The sequence below is a fragment of the Salvelinus alpinus genome, chromosome 17 (assembly GCF_045679555.1).
Source record: "Salvelinus alpinus chromosome 17, SLU_Salpinus.1, whole genome shotgun sequence".
Classification (NCBI taxonomy): Eukaryota; Metazoa; Chordata; class Actinopteri; order Salmoniformes; family Salmonidae; genus Salvelinus; species Salvelinus alpinus.
The window spans coordinates 17,882,640-17,894,828 of NC_092102.1; the positions used below are offsets into that span (position 1 = coordinate 17,882,640).

General features: G+C 41.5%; 1 protein-coding gene across 3 annotated transcripts; it reads right to left on the reverse strand.

Annotated features, from left to right (window-relative positions):
- Positions 1-3,065: 3,065 nt before the first annotated feature.
- LOC139542358 (mitochondrial ubiquitin ligase activator of NFKB 1-like) lies at positions 3,066-9,154 on the reverse strand. Of its 3 annotated transcripts, none has more exons than XM_071347678.1 (4): positions 9,066-9,154; positions 6,316-6,448; positions 5,784-5,992; positions 3,066-3,859 (listed from the first exon to the last, which is right to left on the reverse strand). In XM_071347678.1, the coding sequence occupies exons 3-4, from the start codon at positions 5,960-5,962 to the stop codon at positions 3,613-3,615; spliced, it is 426 nt and encodes a 141-aa protein (XP_071203779.1). In that variant the 5' UTR covers positions 5,963-5,992; positions 6,316-6,448; positions 9,066-9,154; the 3' UTR covers positions 3,066-3,612. The 3 variants fall into 3 exon arrangements, with proteins under 3 accessions (XP_071203779.1, XP_071203780.1, XP_071203781.1); XM_071347679.1 differs by having other exon boundaries at positions 9,081-9,137; XM_071347680.1 differs by having other exon boundaries at positions 3,307-3,859; positions 6,327-6,448; positions 9,081-9,138.
- Positions 9,155-12,189: the final 3,035 nt, after the last annotated feature.

A 12,189-nucleotide genomic window follows, 5' to 3' on the forward strand; every position in this document is an offset into this window, starting at 1 on the left:
TGAGGGAAATGTTTTATTTAATCCATTTAGAATAAGGCACTGTATATACAAAAGTATGTGGACACCCCTTCAAATGAGTGTATTCGGCTATTTCAGTCACACACAGATTGGGGAAGGCCTTTTCCTGTTTCAGCATGACAATGCCCCCTTGCACAAAGCAAGGTCCATACAGAAATGGTTTGTCGAGATCAGTGTGGAAGAACTTGACTGGCCTGCACAGAGCCCTGACCTCAACCCCATCGAACACCTTTGGGATGAATTGGAACACCGACTGCGAGCCAGGCCTAATAGTCCAACATCAGTGCCTGACCTAACTAATGCTCGTGGCTGAATGGAAGCAAGTCCCTGCAGCAATGTTCCAACATCTAGTGGAAAGCCTTCCCATTAGAGTGGGGGTTGTTATAGCAGCAAAGGGGGACACTAACTCCATATTAATGCCCATGATTTTGGAATGAGATGTTCGACTAGCAGCTGTCCACATACTTTTGGTGATGTAGTGTATCACTGAGAATAAATTAATGTGCTGGCATCATCTGAGATATTTGGCACAGTTGTGACCTGTTGTGACCCTAGGACAGCACAGTACTCACAAATGTGTTGACTGTTACAATCACAAAAACATGATTTTTTAATTTTTAATTTTACCTTTATTTAACCAGGTAGGCCAGTTGAGAACAAGTTCTCATTTACAACTGCGACCTGGCCAAGATAAAGCAAAGCAGTGCGACAAAAACAACAACACAGAGTTACACATGGGATAAACAATCGTACAGTCAATAACACAATAGAACATCTGTATACAGCGTGTGCAAATCAAGTAAGGAGGTAAGGCAATAAATAGGCCATAGTGGCAAAGTAATTACAATTTAGCAATTAACACTGGAGTGATAGATGTGCAGATGAGGATGTGCAAGTATAAATACTGGTGTGCAAAAGAGCAGAAAAAAAATAAAACAAATATGGGGATGAGGTAGGTAGTTGGTTGGATGGGCTATTTAAAGATGGCCTACGTACAGCTGCAGCGATCGGTAAGCTGCTCTGACAGCCAATGCTTGAAGTTAGTGAGGGAGATATAAGTCTCCAACTTAAGTGATTTTTGCAATTCGTTCCAGTCATTGGCAGCAGAGAACTGGAAGGAAAGGCAGCCAAAGTAGGTGTTGGCTTTGGGGATGACCAGTGAAATATAACTGCTGGAGCGCGTGCTACGGGTGGGTGTTGCTATTGTGACTAGTGAGCTGAGATAAGGCAGAGCTTTACCTAGCAAATACTTATAGATGACCTGGAGCCAGTGGGTTTGGTGACGAATATGTAGCGAGGACCAGCCAACGAGAGCATACAGGTTGCAATGGTGGTTAGTATATGGGGCTTTGGTGACAAAATGGATGGCACTGTGATAGACTGCTTCCAATTTGCTGAGTAGAGTGTTACATCGCCAAAGTCATTCTAGTTGTTTGTTGTTTCATAGGTAGCTGCCTGATACAAAAATACGTTTTTCACATTAGAATGAGCAGGCAGTTCAGAGCTATGGCAAAAAAGTGCATGATTAATACAAATGGTATTCCTTCAATTGTCATTCTGTAAAAAACAAGTGGTTCAGTATTTCATCACTGCAAAAAGGTAGGGTGACCACATGTCTCGGATTGTGCGGGACAGTGTTGCATTTTGTCCCTTCGCCCCGCAACCAAACAATCATGTCCCGCATATTATCAACAAATTCAAACACCACCAATTTAGAAAGGTTGATTTGTCCCATATTTCAGTCAGACATTCCAACCGGTCTCTTGCAGTCACGTTGAGCTTACGAAAAAAAAAATATATAAGGATGTGGTAGCCTAAGCTTACTGGTGATGCTAAACACTTCTCCAATCATTGTTGAGATCTGATGTCATAGGCCTATCATCAACCAATCAAATTTCTCAAGTCCTTTTTTTGGGGCTATACTAAACTTGGAGGACAAGTTGCTGAGGATTACAATACCATAACATTCCAAATGTTTTATTTGTTGAGCAAGGAGGTTAGTAGGCCTATATTTGACCTTCCAACCATCTTTTGAGTTATTTTAGACACCAGCAGTTGTTCCTTTTGTTGGGTCTTTCAGCTCATCATCTATTCTGTCATCTTCAATGACAACTGCTGATAAGAAAACACAATTGTGAGAATTCAGTCAGATTCTGATTCAGGATGCAGGCAAGCATAAACTACGAGATGGTGGATTTCAACTCAGCCTTGATCTATTCATGGGAAAGTTAATTTTACATGCTGTATCCAGTAATGCCACTGGAAAATATGAACACATTTTCCAATAAGAGGCCGACTGTATTTTTGGACACACACACTAGGCCTATGTCCTATTTTCAAAAGTGTTTATTGCCTTTACTGTAATGATTATTTAGAGATGTCCTATGGTTGACAATAGTCTCTCACCTCTTTTACTTCTCCCAATCTGTCAGAGTTTAGGTGGTTTTTTAGTCTGTGAAGTAGGCTACAATAGAAGTTGTTGGTATCCTGCAAGGAGACCGGTGATGGAGACCTGTCGCCATCAGCACCATAATGAGTTTTTTTCTCATTGTAAGGCAATACTTTCCGACATGTCTTCACAATAAAAGCTTAGTCAATAATCGATACTGAAAGACGTCGGTGAAAAAGCTGATTTGATAATAAACTGAACATTATACTGTAGCCTATGATATCGCTTGCATAAAACACATTTTATCCAAAATGTTACGTCCTCTTTCCGAATAAATGGATACTTTACAGATGGAATACAGTCATTTACAGAATAAAAGTCTGATGGAGAGAAATGCAAATAGTGTAGGAGAGCGATGCAAAACAATCCCTAGCAGAATTGGCAGATAAAAAAAGATACGTCACCGACAGGTAGCTTTTTCCTGGCGCATTCACTTGTCTCATCACGACACGCTCGTGATATTGCATTCATTCTTTACTTTCTCGGTTCAATGGGCATCCCGTAACAGTCAACACTTCATGAATAAGTTGTTAACACCATTGTGTGTTGCTCCTTATTTTATGATAACTTACTGATTGTCACTTAAAACAAAACTTGATACTTTATCAAATGTTTTTAATTTGAAAATACCTTTATTTTGTACATGATTTCTGTACCTTTTCTGCTTAGATCAAATGCAATGGTTTATATAAATCATAAAATATGATGTACTCTTTCATCCCTGTTGAAAAGGTATGCAAGGCAGACATCACCCTCTCCTGGCAGCCATACACATTTACATAGATGTGTGTGGATAGTATAGGGACTACAGATTTGTAAAATAGGTTGAGGATATATTTATTTTGTTTGTCTTTATTTATTCAAAATGGCTTTGATGTGTGCTTTGGAGAAACATTGAGGTGAAAACATTCAAGTTCTGAGTTGATTCTACAACTAAGAAGGATCCTGGATATTACATGTTTTCATTTCAACTGATATAACTAACTCAAATCAAGCTACAAGTCAGCTTGATCTTTCAATTAAACATTATAAAAGCAAAGAAAACAGAAAAATAAACCGACACAATCCTTTTTTTCAGTGACATTAGATCAGTCCATTTACAATTCCCAGCGGGAATTGAACCCACAACCCTGGTGTTGCAAAGATCATGCTCTACCAACTGAGCCACACAGGACCACACCTTTAGGGCGCTCCCCGCTGATGAAGTGGCCGATGACGTTGGTCAGGGACTGGGCAGTGGGGTGAAAGTTCTCATAGGTGACCTGCAGGTCCAGCTCCGAGGAGTCCAGGGGACGGATGACCCGGATGGTGGCTGCCACAGCCTCATCGTGGGACACCAGGTCAAAGGGCACCGTGTTGGTACGCTGGTGTATGACCGTTTCACTCTTGTTCCTGACAGGTATAAAATATTAGAGATACCTACAGAGATGTGTATCCACAAAAAGATGCAGTATAGAGCATAATGTTTTTCATCATCATCAAGTTTGTTTGTTTTTATATACAGTGGGGAGAAGAAGTATTTGATACACTGCCGATTTTGCAGGTTTTCCTACTTACAAAGCATGTAGAGGTCTGTAATTTTTATCATATGTACACTTCAACTGTGAGAGACGGAATCTAAAACAAAAATCCAGAAAATCACATTGTATGATTTTTAAGTAATTAATTTGCATTTTATTGCATGACATAAGTATTTAATACATCAGAAAAGCAGAACTTAATATTTGGTACAGAAACCTTTGTTTGCAATTACAGAGCTCATACGTTTCCTGTAGTTCTTGACCAGGTTTGCACACACTGCAGCAGGGGTTTTGGCCCACTCCTCCATACAGACCTTCTCCAGATCCTTCAGGTTTCGGGGCTGTCGCTGGGCAATACGGACTTTCAGCTCCCTCCAAAGATTTTCTATTGGGTTCAGGTCTGGAGACTGGCTAGGCCACTCCAGGACCTTGAGATGCTTCTTACGGAGCCACTCCTTAGTTGTCCTGGCTGTGTGTTTCGGGTCGTTGTCATGCTGGAAGACCCAGCCACGACCCATCTTCAATGCTCTTACTGAGGGAAGGAGGTTGTTGGCCAAGATCTCGCGATACATGGCCCCATCCATCCTCCCCTCAATACGGTGCAGTCGTCCTGTCCCCTTTGCAGAAAAGCATCCCCAAAGAATGATGTTTCCACCTCCATGCTACACGGTTGGGATGGTGTTCTTGGGGTTGTACTCATCCTTCTTCTTCCTCCAAACACAGCGAGTGGAGTTTAGACCAAAAAGCTCTATTTTTGTCTCATCAGACCACAGGACCTTCTCCCATTCCTCCTCTGGATCATCCAGTTGGTCATTTCGCAAACTTCAGACGGACCTGGACATGCGCTGGCTTGAGCAGGGGGACCTTGCGTGCGCTGCAGGATTTTAATCCATGACGGCGTAGTGTGTTACTAATGGTTTTCTTTGAGACTGTGGTCCCAGCTCTCTTCAGGTCATTGACCAGGTCCTGCCGTGTAGTTCTGGGCTGATCCCTCACCTTCCTCATGATCATTGATGCCCCACGAGGTGAGATCTTGCATGGAGCCCCAGACTGAGGGTGATTGACCGTCATCTTGTACTTCTTCCATTTTCTAATAATTGCGCCAACAGTTGTTGCCTTCTCACCAAGCTGCTTGCCTATTGTCCTGTAGCCCATCCCAGCCTTGTGCAGGTCTACAATTTTATCCCTGATGTCCTTACACAGCTCTCTGGTCTTGGCCATTGTGGAGAGGTTGGAGTTTGTTTGATTGAGTGTGTGGACAGGTGTCTTTTATACAGGTAACGAGTTCAAACAGGTGCAGTTAATACAGGTAATGAGTGGAGAACATGAGGGCTTCTTAAAGAAAAACTAACAGGTCTGTGAGAGCCGGAATTCTTACTGGTTGGTAGGTTATCAAATACTTATGTCATGCAATAAAATAAAAATCATACAATGTGATTTTCTGGATTTTTGTTTTAGATTCCGTCTCTCACAGTTGGAGTGTACCTATGATAAGAATCACAGACCTCTACATGCTTTGTAAGTAGGAAAACCTGCAAAATCGGCAGTGTATCAAATACTTCTTCTCCCCACTGTATATATATATATATTTTTTTTTTAATGGTACCATATTTATTAATTCATTCTAGGAGGTAGCATAAGTAGAACAAAAGTTAGCCATTACTAGGCCATCGTCAGTGTGTAAAAGTGTCTCCACACACAAAAAATAAATCCACACAAATTGAGCCTCCTAACAGCCATCAGTAAGAGAGGGTGCAAAATATTATCATAACACTTTAGTGTACTTTAGCACTTACCAGAGATGAGTGGTGCGATTCCACACCATCTTCTTCTCCTTTAGAGTTAACCTCTCGATGACCCCTTTGCAGTTGTCCACAAACTGGCTGTTCAAGGTTTCTTTCACAGATCTCACAACACCTTCAATAACAGCGTACGGGACACATGTTCCTGGTGCTTCTGTCAGGATGTTCTTCATATCCTGATCAATACACACTTTCTTGGCTCCCTGTAAAACATAAATGATATTGATAACAATCAAAAACCTCAAATGGTCATTGTCAATGCAGTTATAGTCACTGTGATTAAGTTAAATAATAATAAATAATTTCCTGGTCAACTGCAATGATATAAAAACACTGTCTGAACTATTGATAACGTTACATTGGATTTCTGGGCGCAGTGGTGTGCTCTGGTAAGTTGCAAACAAAACATTTTAAACCACCTTCAATGTGTCACTTGCCAATGTTTAGCCTAACTACTAAACATGCTACTAACAGATTTAAAGAGAAGGTAGATAAGATAGATGAGGCAAGGCTGTAATGTGATTACTTTTAATCTACTGTTGTTGTCCTCCTGTACACAGAGTAGAAGACTGCAGTAAGTGCTGAGCTGGTGGCTAATAGCAGGAATTGGGCTATGGAGGGTTTCCCACTAGTATCCATCCTGTGATCTTCTGTTTGATCTGAAACAACAAAGAGTATGTCAAAGAACACAAGAGCAAGGTGTATGGATCCACATCTGGGCCGTAAGTCAGATGACAACCCCTACCTGTCCCAGGTCTGGAACCCCTACCTGTCCCAGACCTGCTGTTTTCAACTCTTAATGATCGGCTATGAAAAGCCAACTGACATTTATTCCTGATTATTATTTGACCATGCTTGTCACTTATGAACATTTTGAACATCTTGGCCATGTTCTGTTATAATCTCCACCCGGCACAGCCAGAAGAGGACTGGCCACCCCTCATAGCCTGGTTCCTCTCTAGGTTTCTTCCTAGGTTTTGGCCTTTCTAGGGAGTTTTTCCTAGCCACCGTGCTTCTACACCTGCATTGCTTGATGTTTGGGCTTTTAGGCTGGGTTTCTGTACAGCACTTCGAGATATTAGCTGATGTACGAAGGGCTATATAAAATAAACTTTGATTTGACAACTGTTGCCCTGCCATTGACAGTCTATAAGGCTATGGTCATGTGATTCAATGTGTTAGTTGGACCTTATGGAATGTATGAATGCCATGGAATTACAGAATTACACACTGCTCAAAAGAATAAAGGGAACACTAAAATAACACATCCTAGATCTGAATGAATGAAATATTCTTATTAAATACTTTTTTCTTTACATAGTTGAATGTGCTAACAACAAAATCACACAAATTATCAATGGAAATCAAATTTATCAACCCATGGAGGTCTGGATTTGGAGTCACACTCAAAATTAAAGTGGAAAACCACACTACAGGCTGATCCAACTTTGATGTAATGTTCTTAAAACAAGTCAAAATGAGGCTCAGTACTGTGTGTGGCCTCCACGTGCCTGTATGACCTCCCTACAACGCCTGGGCATGCTCCTGATGAGGTGGCGGATGGTCTCCTGAGGGATCTCCTCCCAGACCTGGACTAAAGCATCCGGCAACTTCTGGACAGTCTGTGGTGCAACGTGGCGTTGGTGGATGGAGCGAGACATGATGTCCCAGATGTGCTCAATTGGATTCAGGTCTGGGGAACGGGCGGGCCAGTCCATAGCATCAATGCCTTCCTCTTGCAGGAACTGCTGACACACTCCAGCCACATGAGGTCTAGCATTGTCTTGCATTAGGAGGAACCCAGGGCCAACCGCACCAGCATATAGTCTCACAAGGGGTCTGAGGATCTCATCTCGGTACCTAATGGCAGTCAGGCTACCTCTGGCGAGCACATGGAGGGCTGTGCGGCCCCCCAAAGAAATGCCACCCCACACCATGACTGACCCACCGCCAAACCGGTCATGCTGGAGGATGTTGCAGGCAGCAGAACGTTCTCCACGGCGTCTCCAGACTCTGTCACGTCTGTCACGTGCTCAGTGTGAACCTGCTTTCATCTGTGAAGAGCACAGGGCGCCAGTGGCGAATTTGCCAATCTTGGTGTTCTCTGGCAAATGCCAAACATCCTGCACGGTGTTGGGCTGTAAGCTCAACCCCTACCTGTGGACGTCGGGCCCTCATACCACCCTCATGGAGTCTGTTTCTGACCGTTTGAGCAGACACATGCACATTTGTGGCCTGCTGGAGGTCATTTTGCAGGGCTCTGGCAGTGCTCCTCCTGCTCCTCCTTGCACAAAGGTGGAGGTAGCGGTCCTGCTGCTGGGTTGTTGCCCTCCTACGGCCTCCTCCACGTCTCCTGATGTACTGGCCTGTCTCCTGGTAGCGCCTCCATGCTCTGGACACTACGCTGACAGACACAGCAAATCTTCTTGCCACAGCTCGCATTGATGTGCCATCCTGGATGAGCTGCACTACCTGAGCCACTTGTGTGGGATGTAGACTCCGTCTCATGCTACCACTAGAGTGAAAGCACCGCCAGCATTCAAAAGTGACCAAAACATCAGCCAGGAAGCATAGGAACTGAGAAGTGGTCTGTGGTCACCACCTGCAGAACCACTCCTTTATTGGGGGTGTCTTGCTAATTGCCTATAATTTCCACCTGTTGTCTATTCCATTTGCACAACAGCATGTGAAATTTATTGTCAATCAGTGTTGCTTCCTAAGTGGACAGTTTGATTTCACAGAAGTGTGATTGACTTGGAGTTACATTGTGTTGTTTAAGTGTTCCCTTTATTTTTTTGAGCAGTGTATTTGTCAGCCTAAAAACCCATACTTACAGAGACTTGACTGCCACCTAGCTATTATTAGCTAACCCTGGAGTTTTCTCTTTTGGGCTAGCCAAAATCAACTTGGGTTGATGAGTGATTTTCTGGAGGTGAGTGACCATTTCAAATGCTAATGATAACGTTGTCGCCAAAATACAAAAAAAAAAAAAGGTGGTATCATGCAATTACACAAAATCGATCTACTAAACAGGTTTGTTGACATTACTCTAGCTACCTAATTAGTTAGCTACTGTAGTTAACGTTACCTAACATAGCTATGCTAACTAACGTTAGTTAAGGCCGGGCTCTGTAATTTAGCCCTGCACAGACGTAGCTAGCTAGCAAGTTGTAAACACATATTTCTCATCAAGCTACTTTTATATTTTTTTAAACTATTGATTTCATTCCAAGATTAGCTAAATAAAGCCACATCTAATTGCTAGTTTGGGCTCACCCTCCACTTCCTTACATAGTAATCGTTAAAAAAAATAAAAATGTATGTTCTACTTCTTCTTCGATGAGGTTTAACGGCGGTTGGCATCCAATAAATGTTGCATGACTGCCACCTACTATACTGGAGTACAACTCCCTTATACAATGCTTAATTTATATATATATATATATATATATATATATACAACAAATACCTTACCATCTAACACTACACTCACAAGAAAAATTCTAAATAATAATAAATACCATACTCCACTATTTAAATCTATTTAGTCCTACCTCAGGCCAACAACCTGAAAGGATGGGACCACCACTTAACACACCCTGTGACTCTTCTGATGTCAAGTCTCGCACACCCAAATACCTCTCTGCAGCTGCCACCATAACCTCTATTTTCTGTGACTTACGTTCCATCTCTGCATTACAGTTAATAACCATTGCTATAAATGCCAAAAATCCAATCTTACTGAAACATATATCACTTGTTGGTTTATGCCTCTACTGGTACAGATCTACTACTCACACCACTCCTCTCAGGATCCCTCCCCCTTGACCCATCTTCCTCTACTTTCTTCACTGCCTCTGCACTACTCTAACCCTGGAAACCCCAACCTGCCTCGATCGCACGGGACATGCTGATCCTTGATCCTTGACATCTGATCCTTGGGGTTTCGTCCTTTTTCAATTCAAAATAAAAGTCAGTTCAATGTGGCCATTTGACCAGAAGGGAGCAGTGTTCAATCATTTATCAATTGAAAAGCACAGCACAGATTCGTTTTTATCTATATTTATGGGCCCTGTGATAAGAAATGAGATTATATCACGTTTAGATTGGTTATCAAGGTTAGAATGGTCAATAAGAACCATTGATTTCATGACAAATAATATTGTGTAGCCTAAAGGACACATGTCTTCAAAATGTATTGCCTTTCTAGTGGTTTATTGAATTAAAGAAACACATGAACATAAACACTGAAAACAACTTTTATTCTTGGTAATCTTAACTCAATTCTCTAGTCCAGGTATTCCCAAACTGGGTACACGCGATGCCGTCGGCGCCAAATAAACATGTGATTCACAAAAAAAGCTGTATTTTTTTAATTTTTTAATCTTCACATTTTCAAACAGTACATGTATATTTTCTAACGGGGCTATACATTTGGGTGAGTTTTTTTCTCGTCTGCCAAAAATAAAATGAAACCATCTAACGTTAGTGTTTTGCGAAATAACACAATGTAAAATACAGGTAGCCTAGTCAAATAATTAACATCCAATCACATTAACCGTTACTTACTCTCTCGCGGGAAACTTTCACTCTTGCGCAGACATTTACAAATGAAACATGACCATTTGAAAAATAAGCCACGGGAGTTTTTTGAGCGAGAATAAAGACGACTTTCGAGTAGTAACACATGTATAAAAGCAACAGATACCATTAATAAGAAGAATCTAGAAGCGTCTTATGTGGTGAGCTACCGAGTGGCTAGGACAGGCAAAGCCCATACTATTGCTGGGAGAAAAGGCCAACAAAAAAAACTATACAGACAATTCCTTCATCAAACAACACTGTTTCACGACGCATCAGTGACATGGTAGGAGATGTTTTGAAATAATTAAATTATATGCGTTACAGCTGGATGAGTCAACAGAAGTCTTGTGCCTGGCACAGCTCCTGGTATATGTCCGTTACGTTTATGGGGGGTCAATTAAGGAAGACATCCTCTTCTGCAAATCACTGGAAACCAGGACAACATGAGAGGATTTAAAAAAAGTACTGGACAGCTTTGTGACATAAAATTGACTTTGGTGGTCAAGATGTGTTGGTATCTGTACTGAAGGCGCAAAAGCCATGACAGGGAGACATAGTGGAGTGGTAACGCACATGCAAGCAGTTGCTCCTGACTACACTTGCTCCTGACTTCTGCATTATGCAATGATATGGGCAGCGACCATGTAGCGTTTTTACAACATACAGAAATGTGCATTGTATTGTGTGAGAGACATTAGTACATGCAGCTACAGGAAACAAGGTGGGAGTTTAAGGAATTTTGTGAAGTATCACTGCACTTTCAAATCAAATAACATTTTATTGGTCACATACTGTACACATGTTTAGCAGATGTTATTGCGGGTGTAGCAAAATGCTTGTGTTTCTAGCTCCAACAGTGCAATAATATCAAACAAGTCATAACAATTCCACAACCATACACACAATACACACACATCTGAAGGAATGGAATTAAGACTATATAAATATTTGGACAAGCAATGTCAGAGCAGCATTCTGCCATACCAAGCAAAAAGGCAGTAACTGCTCATTTGGTCAAAGATGAGTTAATGTCATTTTTGCTACATTACTGCTTAATCATGTAGATTAAGCAGATTCAATTACTGCTAAATCATGTGGACAAGTATCCTGCCTCTATTGTGTTTTGGAGAAAATGGGGGTCATGTTAGCAGTAACTGCATAAAGTTACTGTGAAACCAAGGTAAATAAAAGTCATTTTTCTCATTTCCACACTATGAGCAGTTACTGCCTTTTGCTTGGTAGGCATATACTAAAATACAGTAGAATATAATACAGTCTATACATATGAGATGAGTAATGCAAAATATGTAAACATTATTAAAGTGACTAGTGTTCCATTATTAAAGTGGCCAGTGATTTCAAGTGATTTTGCCAATGTTTTCTGTTACCTCTTTCCCATGTAAAGATGTTGGCCTACATAAATGGGTAGGGGAGCCCATTGCAATTTGCTGAACAAGCCAACTAGGATAATACAAAAAGACTTGATATCAAACTGGGACACATCACAACTTGATCTCGTTCATAAAGGACAATGAACAATGATGCAATGGAGAAGTGCAGAGAAGCAATAAAGATGAAGAGCATTCAATAATTCAGGGTGAAATATGGTAAGTGCCAGCATGCAGCAGTGAGAAAAGCAGGCTTCAGTTCAGAACCATTCAATTGAGCCTGTTGTGCAATCTCAGTCTCATAAATCCACCGACTGACTCTCACTCCGTCCAGCCCCACTGTCTGACAGGCAGGAGACATTCTCTTCTCTTGCACTAGATCTGTTTCCCAAATGGCACCCTATTCTCTACATAGTGCATTACTTTTG